Here is a 9,775-nt window from a genome sequence, read left to right as displayed (position 1 = left end):
GCCCGGAACCTCTTCTAGCTATTTTTTGTATTGCTATTAGAGACGGGGTTTCACCGTGTTAGCCAGGATGGTCTCGATCTCCTGACCTCGTGATCCGCCCGTCTCGGCCTCCCAAAGTGCTGGGATTACAGGCTTGAGCCACCGCGCCCGGCAACGTTTAACTTTTATTTTTCTGCTTGGTTAACACTGATGACCTTCATCATTCTGAGCCATGGAGAGTCTTCCTGGGGGAACAGCAGGGCAAGCTTTTCCCAGGAGCAGAGCCTGTCTCTTTTGTGTGGTATTTTTTGGTACCTTCCCTTCCAGCTGAGGTTCCCTGGAATAAAAGGAGCTGGCTGAGAGCAGTGGTTCTCTAGCCTCAGTGTGTATCGCAGCAATCACCTGGGTGTTCGTCTAAAAACTTACCAAACCGGAATCTCCGGGGAGAGCCCAGGGCTTGCTCCTTGGGCAATTCTGGTGCTCATCCAGGTCTGAGAAACACTGGCCTGGGGGAAGCCAAGTCAGGCCTGTGCAGGGGTGGTCGACAGCTGCTCAGATGTTCAAGGAGCTGCCCGACCAGAAATGCCTTCCTCACACCTCCTCACCAGCACCGAAGTCTGCCCTTGTACTGGCTATGCATTATATTCCTTTAAACACTCAAGACGTCAACCCTGTGGCCTGTTTTCACTTAGCTGAGAGCACAGCCATTGGGAAGAGGCTCTGAACCTGACAAGCTTTGATTTGGAGAAGAAGAGAAGGGTCTGACAGCAGTGGGGAGAGCAAGCACCAGAGAGAGGAGCCCAGGGAGGACAATGGGGACGTGGGACACTGGGGTATTCACAAGATGGCTGAAGCCCTTCTCCTTTTCCCTTTGCCAGGGCTGCAGACAGCAGCCCAAAAGCAGGCCTAGAGGAGAGTCTGAGTAGCAAGAAGTTAGAGCTGATAATTATTCTTACTCGGAGAGGGGTAAAACCTAAGATTTGGTGATAGAGAGAAAGCAAAGAAACCCATTTTTGTACAGGAGGGAGACCTGTGCTATAAACACTGAAAGGCAGCCTGTCAGATGGCAGTGGAAACTAGAGAGGACACATGAAATTGCCTTACATGGCACAGGGGTTCTGATCAGAAAGTGTGCAGAAGTCCTGCCGAATGCAGTGGCTCAGACCTGTAATCCCAGCAGTTTGGGAGGTCGAGGCGGGCAGATCACCTGAGGTCGGGAGTTCAAGACCAGCCTGACCAACATGGTGAAACCCCATCTCTACTAAAAATACAAAATTAGCCAGACGTGGTGGTGCATGCCTGTAATCCCGGCTACTCAGGAGGCTGACGCAGGAGAATTGTTTGAACCCGGGAGGCAGAGGTTGCAATGAGCTGAGATCGCGCCACTGCACTCCAGCCTGGGTGACAGAGTGAGACTCTGTCTCAAAAAAAAAAAAAAAGTGTTCAGGAATCCCTGTTCTAAGGAAAGAAGGAGAAGGAAGGGAGGGAGGGAGGGAAGCAGGAAGGAGAGAAAAGTATAAACAATCTTAATTTCTAATAAAATTTGTTAAGATCTTGCATTTTATGCTTCTGTTCAGGTGGATAATTGTGTATGTGTGTACATCCATAAACATAATCTTCAAAATGCATCATCAAAATTCTCCTTTAGGCTTAGCATCAAGTTAGGACTCATATGAAAGATGAATGATTTGGATTTGGTCAGTGCCTTTGTAAGGAACGGTTTGGTAGACTGATAAGTCTGTGTGATTACAGAGGCTGCTGGTTTGCCTAGAAGAGTCCATTTATATTCACAACATTAAAGACATGAAGCTGTTGAAGACCCTCCTGGATATTCCTGCAAACCCAACAGGTGAGCTCCAAAAATGGAACAAATGACCCTCAAATTTCATGTCCAGGTGCTTCTTTCTCAAGCTTTATTTTCCTCCAAATTGCAAACCCGAAACAGTGTTTTCGCTTTTTGAGTCTTAGTGAGGTTTATCTCGAAGCTTTGTCTTAATGGTGGCAGATTCAAATTATGTCAGTCTATGTGTTCTGCAAGGGGGCTGTGTGCCCTTCATGGCAGTCCAAGAATAACAACACCCTTTGTCTGGGATCCATATCAGCAAATGTGTCAAGGCACGTAAGGTAGACATGTAAAAGATTTCAAGCATCTGATGTTGAAAGGTGTTTACCCCTAATTGTTTTTTGTGGTTCGTTCAGTACAGAGCAGGTGTGATAATTAGAAGCAGGTTTCAACTTGGCGTGTCTGCGTGGCCAGCAAAAAGATAATCTGAACCATAAAGAATGCGTTTTATTATATGACAAAGAAATCTCTCTACTTTGACGATGTGCTAGGATATTAAATCTTATTGTATTCTCAGGATTTAACACTATTTAATACGTTCCTGGTGTATAAGAAGAGGAATGGTTTGGATTTGTTATATCGAAATAGCAGATGACATTATATGAATTCATCGAGGTAGGAGTAAACAAGAAAAATCCTTCGTTGTGTGGTGGGGTGAGGAGTCAGCACACGGAACAATTTGTACATTTAATGACTCCGGATTCACATTTGCAGATTATATTCCAGTTTAGTATCATTGAACAACTGCTTCTATTATATTTCAGTTTAGTATCATTGAACAACTGCTTCCATTTGCTGTTTCTGAGTTATTTGGCTTTCACTGAATTTCAAGATCTATCTGGGTGCCACCCAAGTCACCTAGACTTTTGAACCTTGGTTCCCTTATGAATAATATGCATCTCCCAGGGTTGGCTGAGAATTAAACAAGGTAATGTTTGTGAAAGTGACCAGCACAGGAACCGCCATGCACGAAATACTACCTATGCCTTCTCTTCATTCCAGTTCTATAAATGGCTCTTGGCTGGCCGGGCGCAGTGGCCCAAGCCTGTAATCCTAGCACTTTGGGAGGCCGAGACAGGCGGATCGGGAGGTCAGGAGATCGAGACCATCCTGGCTAACCCGGTGAAACCCCATCTCTACTAAAAATTACAAAAAACTAGCCGGGCAAGGTGGCGGGCGTCTGTAGTCCCAGCCACTCGGGAGGCTAAGGCAGGAGAATGGCGTGAACCCGGGAGGCAGAGCTTGCAGTGAGCTGAGATCCAGCCACTGCACTCCAGCCGGGGTGACAGAGCAAGACTCCGTCTCAAAAAAAAAAAGGCCCTTGGCTGTCAATTTCAGTGCTTTCACATTTCAACCATGGCAAAAGGATATTTTAAAAGAACAAAGCTAGCCAGGTGCTGTGGCTCACGCCTATAATCGCAGCACATTGGGAGACCAAGGCAGGTGGATCACCTGAGGTCAGGAGTTCAAGACCAGCCTGGCCAACATGGTGAAACCCCATCTCTACTAAAAAAAATACAAAAATTAGCTGGGCGTGGTGGTGGCCGCCTGTAATCTCAGCTACTTGGGAGACTGAGACAGGAAAATTGCTTGAACCCAGGAGGCGGAGGCTTCAGTGAGCTGAGATTGCACCACTGCACTCTAGCCTGGGCAGTAGAGCAAGACTCTGTCTCAAAAAACAATAAATAAATAAATAAAAGAACAAAGCCATTGAGACCATTAAGGAGTTCTGTGAGACAATGACTTTGAAGCATAATTTCTGAAATGGAAGATGGTATGTGAAGAAGCTGTGGGTAGTAAGTTTTTCCCTTAGAAATGAGAGGCGGGAATCATCTGGACAAGTATCTATTGTTTGTGCCTGGCACCATGGTAGGCACCATTAGGCAACCACATACCAGGAGCCCAAAATCTAGTTGTCATGAGTTCCCTTCAACAGTCTGTCTGAGGTGGTCTGAGACAGGCGCGCCAGCAGCCTTTGGCAGGGGTGGAGCCATGTTTAACTCTGGGGTGCAGACACAGTTGAAGGGAGCATGTGCTCTTCCGATCGGGAGTGAGAGGCCCCTGAATCTGCACGGAGCTTGAGGCTGGCAGGGCCTGAGCTGGGCCTTCAGAGATTTGGGGAGGGACGTCGGGCATGCAGAAAGCTAAAGCTGCCTGTGGCTCTCAGTTTCTCTGAAGAGAGGGGAGTTGAACACAGTAAATGCCACTTACTCCTCACACCTGTCACACACTTGAACCCCAGAGGACAGGGTTGCTTCAGGACTGAGCACCCTCCCTTACAAACAGATGTTTCTCCCCCCCCCTTTTTTTTTTTTTTGAGACAGAGTCTCACTCTGTTGCCCAGGCTGGAGTGAGGTGGTGCAATCTCAGCTCACTGCAACCTCCACCTCCCAGGTTCAAGTGATTCTCATGCCTCAGCCTCCTGAGTAGCTGGGACTACAGGCGCCCGCCACCACACCCAGCTAATTTTTTGTATTTTTAGTAGAGATGGGGGTTTCTCCATGTTGGCCAGGCTGGTCTTGAACTCCTGTCCTCAAGTGATCCGCCTGCCTTAGCCTCCCAAAGTGCTGGAATTACAGGCGTGAGCCAGCACACCCAGCCACCATTACTCTTATTTTTTAGCAAAAATAGTTGTTTTTCTGTAGTTCAGAAAACTCACTGGTTGCCTTACTTTCTGCAGCTTAAACAGAGAGAAAATTAGGTTTAAAAGTGCAGGGCTATTTGTGTTCCATGTTAGAGACAGTGTATATTGCTTGTAAAGGGAATCACTTTTATCTCAAGAAAAATTAGAAACAATGGCAGAGACTTTCTCTGTCTCAGATAAAAGAATGCCTCCTTATGAAAGGATCCAGGGATAGGTTGAGTATTTCTTCTGAAAGACCAGGAGCAGGTTGACCAAACTGTGTCTTTTTAGACCTCTGATGTTCTTTGGAGACACAGCCCAAGGTGTTTTAAATGTGTCCGTTTATAATTATCACCTCAACTTCTCCTGACCTCCCTTTCTACTGCAGTAAAATGCAGATGATCATTTTTAGCCCGCAGAGTTGCTACGACGAGCATTACCTGAGGTCGTGGCCTGGGTGGGCAAAGGTGGGTCCGCCCTGTCCATGAGGGCAGTCAGACTCACTCCCTCATCAGCTCCGTCCCGTAGGGCAGCCTTGCACAGGTCAGAGCTGTGCTTCAGTGACATGATCAGGTCCTCACTCGGGAACCTTCAGAGGACTCTGCACTGTCAAAATCATGAATATACACTTACTTCCCAGAGGCCAGGAGTCGCCTTATCTGTTCTCATCCTCTAGTTTCTTTTCTGAACGAAGAAATAAGATGGAAACTCTGACTGTTGATTTTATAAATCCTTGCTAGGTACAGAAGGAAGACAGAATCACTTGTCTAATTGTCTTCAGTACACAAATCCTGAATGCATTTTGACTTCATAAACTACAAATAAATTAGCTACGCAGAGTTCGCCTGTTGCCTCACACTTGGTATCTAACGCAGCTGTAAATTTCCTTCTTTCTGTCTGTTTGTGTCATGCCCATTCCTGTTGTGTCAGAGATTGCAGGCTATTTCCTTTAAAGAGCTTGGCCAGACAGGGGCTCGAAGTTAATTTCCTGCTAGCACAGCAGTCTGCTCTGAGCAGTCAAGCGTGGAAATCTCCATGAAAATCCTGCCAACTGCAGACCTCCCAGTGTGGAGGAGGTGGTCACAGAGCTGACCACCTTTTATGAGATATTGAGGGAGCGTTCTATACCACACAGCAATGCAGATCATTGAACAATTCATGGTTTCTTCCCCAGCAAGACCTCTTTCTTGCTTGAAAATGGTAATACAAGCGGTATAAATGCTTCCCTTCTGTAGGAGCATAGGGCATTTGCTATACAAAGAAGATTTCTTTCCTTTCTATTTTTGAAAATTGGAAAGCGTAACCTGAGACGTTAATCAACTCAGAGGGAACTGCATTTTATAAATCACTGTTAACTTACCTAAAGTTTGACATGCAATACTTTAAATACCAAGGTGAGAATCATTTAGAATTATGGGACTTCCTTTTAATTCCACTGATGATGCCATTGGTTCTTGAGTTGAGAGCAGGCACTTCTTTTCCAGCTGTAGAAGAATTACAGCCAAATAATTACAGTGGAATTATAGCTGCCAGTGACTTGTGAAAATATGTGTCAAGTCTATAACAAGTCCAAAAGCCCCATCAGAACCTCATTCCTAGGTAGAAAAAAGACTGGAAGGAAATGTGCTCAGATGTTCAGAACAGTGCAAAGCCTCTGGGTTTTAGAATTGTGGGTGATTTTTTTTCTCCTTATATTTTCTAGGCTTCGCAAGTGTTCTACACCATCACTTTTATATTATACAATAATATTTTAAAGCCCATTTCCTTCCTTAAAAGGCTTTGTGTGACACCTGTAACAGAAAGAAGAGACTGGCAGAATGGCAATAGCCAAGCTAAGGAAAACTCTTCTTGCTTGCCTTGGGTGGTTCCCAAGATAGGAAGATACATTCATGTAGCTGATTGGATTTTTCTGGCACTTGGGCCGTAGGGAAGTTACAGCAGGCTTTTCTGGGGACCTTCATTAAGTCTGTAAGGGTAGGAAGGCAGGATTCCTTGTCTAAATTCAGATGACTTGGTAGAGTGTGAGCCTGGAGGCAAAACTGTCAAATAAGTGGTATGTGTCAGAGTATGCCTGCCCTCACTCTTATCCTTTGTGGCTTTCTTGTTAGCATCTAGTGTCATCCAGTTCTATAATATGTATTATAGAAAGTTCAATGTTAGCTTAGAAAGTTTAAACCTTTCTTCCCTTCTGGGAATATTTATATTTTAACTTAAAACTCTGAAGCATAGCTGTAGGTATGCGTCCAAGGCTTCTGCTCCAAGACCGTTTAGCTCTCTCTACCATAAAGACATGCCCAATATTTCAGAGGGAAGAAGTAAGAAACAAACATGCTTGGCATCTTGGAGTATTAAATCTGGAAAGACCTCTATGTCGTGGTAGCCTTCATTTCACAGACAGGAAACAGGCCGGAAAGAGCCACAAATAACTCGGCCAGAGTTACATAGTACATAGCAGACCCCAGTCTTGAACCTATGTCCTTAGCCTGTCTCTAACCAGATAAATATTCCTGAAACACACCTTAAAATAAAATTTGAAAGTCTTTTTTGAGATATAATTCACATCCTATACAATTCACCCATTTAAAATGCATGGTTAAATAGCTTTTGGTATATTCACGGAATTGTGTAACCATTACCACAATTAATTTTAGAGCATTTTCATTGCCCCAGAAAGAACTGTACCTCTGAGCCATCACTCCCTCTGCCCCCAGCCATAGGCAACCCCTAATCTACTTTCTATCTCTATTAGATTATGGATTTCTCTATTCTGGACATTTTACAGCAGTAGACTCATATAATATCGGTTCCTTCGTGACTGACTTATTTCACATAGCCTAATGTTTCCAAGGTTCATCTGTGTTGAGGCATGTATCAATACTTTATTTTTCTTGCTGGATAATATTCTATTATAAAAATATGTCACATTTTCTTTATCCATTTGTCAGTTGATAACATTTGGGTTATTTCCACTTTTTGACTTATGAATAATGCTGCTATGAACATTCATATACAAGTGTTTGTGTTGACATGTTATAATTTCTCTTGTGTATATAGGTAGGAGTGGAATTTCTAGGTCATATGAGAACTTTATGTTTAGCTTTTGAAGAACTGCTAAAGGTTCCAGAGCACTGCCCCATTTTACATTCCAGCGGTGCATGGGGTCCCAGTTTCTCCATATCCTCACCAACATTGTCTTTTTGACTATAGTCATCCTAGTGGTTGTACGGTGGTATCTCATCGTGTTTTTAACACAGTCTTTAAAAAAACATATGTGCTAGGCTGGGCGCAATGGCTCACACCTGTAATCCCAGCACTTTGGAAGGCTGAGGCAGATGGATCACCTGAGGTCAGGAGTTTGAGACCAGCCTGGCCAACATGGTGAAACCCCGTCTCTACTAAAATACAAAAATTAGCTGGGTGTGGTGGCACATGCCTGTAATCCCAGCTACTCGGCAGGCTGAGACAGGAGAATCACTTGAACCCAAGAGGCAGAGGTTGCAGTGAGCCGAGATTGCACCACTGCACTGCAGCTTGGGCAACAGAGCAAGACTGTGTCTCAAAAAACAAACCAAAACATATGTGCTGAGAAACCTTCAGCAGTTACATACTGCATTTGGAAGGCCTTAACTCTTTAGTTTAGTACTCTAGTCCTTGTAAGATTTCCACAGTCTGCACATCTTTTCTGCCAGCCACTTCAGCACACAAGCCAACCAGATCTCCTGACTGCCTTCCCCACGCAGTTTCACAAGGCTAGAATCCCTTCTGCCTGCCTAGCTGTTCTTGAAGTTACATTTGGATGGCAAAGAACTCAGACGGGATGAGGAATTGGAGTTTCCAGAGCAAAAATGGAAAAAAAGAAAAGAAAAGAAAAGAGTTGCCTCTTTTAAGGCTGGGGCCGGAAATGACCTTGTATAGCCAAAGGGGTGGTAGGGCTGCCAGAACGTGCAGTTGAAGGTTTCAGGGCTCGGCCACTTCCTCCCGGAGCTATGCATGGCAACTGATAAGAGGACAGCCCCGCTGTGGACTCAGCAAAGCCAGAGCAGGAAGCGAGACCTAGGTTCCAACTCTAAATGTTTGCTTTCTTTTTCCTTTGCTCCCCTTCCTCAGTAGATTAGTTAAGGTATGTTTCAGCCTGACCTAAAGTTTTTCTTATACTTTTAGAAGAAACCCACTTAATATACTAACTTGTAATAGACGCCAGTCACCTTTTTTCTTTTCTTCTTTTTTTTTTTTTTTTTGTAGAAAGATGTCTCTCTTCCGTGATCTCAAAGTTTCTGGTGACACTTCGGTTTCTATGGAATTGCTGGAATTCACTGCTATCATGTGCACCCCTATTAATCTAAACCATTGTTTTGAAAATCCTTTACTTAAATGCTCCCTCCTTGAATCCTCTTATAAATAAAAACAGCTTATGTTGGTTCGATGGTTTGATGGGCTGTTTACTCTTCTGGAATATTGTTGAAGCATTTTAAATCTAAAACGTCCTCTTTATTAAGTTTGTCTCAATGTCTAGGCGCACCATCTTGACTGCAGACGCAGACCTCAAATGAACTCCCACCTCCAGAGGTGCCCATTTTCCTTATCAAGGCAGGACATTCGGCTCAGAAATTGCTCAGTTTCTTTTTTTTTTTTTTTTTTTGAGACAGAGCCTCACTCTGTCACCCAGGCTAGAGTGCAGTGGTGCTATCTTGGCTCACTGCAACCTCCACCTCCAGGTTTAAGCAATTCTCCTGCCTCAGCCTCCCAAGTAGCTGGGACTACAGGCACACGCCACCACGCCTGGCTAATTTTTGTATTTTTAATAGAGACAGGGTTTCACTGTGTTGACCAGCCCGGTCTCGAACTCCTGACCTCAGGTGATCCACCTGCCTCGGCCTCCCAAAGTGCTGGGATTACAGGTTTGAGCCACTGTGCCTGGCCTGAAATTTCTCAGTTTCTAAATAGGTTCTTGGCAGCTCCTCTTCTCCAACTTGAAATTACTGGCCAACAGTATATAATCATCTGCAGAAAGACCAACATACACTAACCTTTCACAATAGGAAGATTTATTTAAGTTTTGAGTAAATCTTTTGTAGCCCTAGAGGATAATGGAATTGGAAGAGAAGTAGATGCTGTTTCAGAGTCCTGGGATAAAATGTAAAAATGAGCAATATATATACATAATATATACATATGTGTGTGTGTATATATATATATGTTTGTGTGTGTGTATATATATATTTGTGTGTGTATATATATTTGTGTGTGTATGTATATATATATTTGTGTGTGTGTGTGTATATATATATATATATATTTTTTTTTTTTTTTTTTTTTTTTTAAAAAGACTT

The 9,775-nt window shown here is 43.9% G+C and overlaps 1 protein-coding gene across 2 annotated transcripts in view; it reads left to right on the top strand.

Moving 5' to 3' along the window:
* WIPI1 (WD repeat domain, phosphoinositide interacting 1) overlaps positions 1 to 9,775 on the top strand; it is a 38,142-nt gene that overhangs the window by 11,669 nt on the left and 16,698 nt on the right. For both annotated transcript variants that reach the window (XM_017863513.1, XM_017863519.1), the window contains one exon: positions 1,732 to 1,828. In XM_017863513.1, the coding sequence (XP_017719002.1) occupies positions 1,732 to 1,828 (97 nt within the window). The remainder of the gene's footprint in view (positions 1 to 1,731; positions 1,829 to 9,775) is intronic.

Source organism: Rhinopithecus bieti, unplaced genomic scaffold (assembly GCF_001698545.2).
Source record: "Rhinopithecus bieti isolate Rb0 unplaced genomic scaffold, ASM169854v2 scaffold_2349, whole genome shotgun sequence".
Classification (NCBI taxonomy): Eukaryota; Metazoa; Chordata; class Mammalia; order Primates; family Cercopithecidae; genus Rhinopithecus; species Rhinopithecus bieti.
The sequence above is the reverse complement of the archived record's forward strand: the minus strand, read 5'-3'. Positions and strand labels throughout refer to the sequence as shown.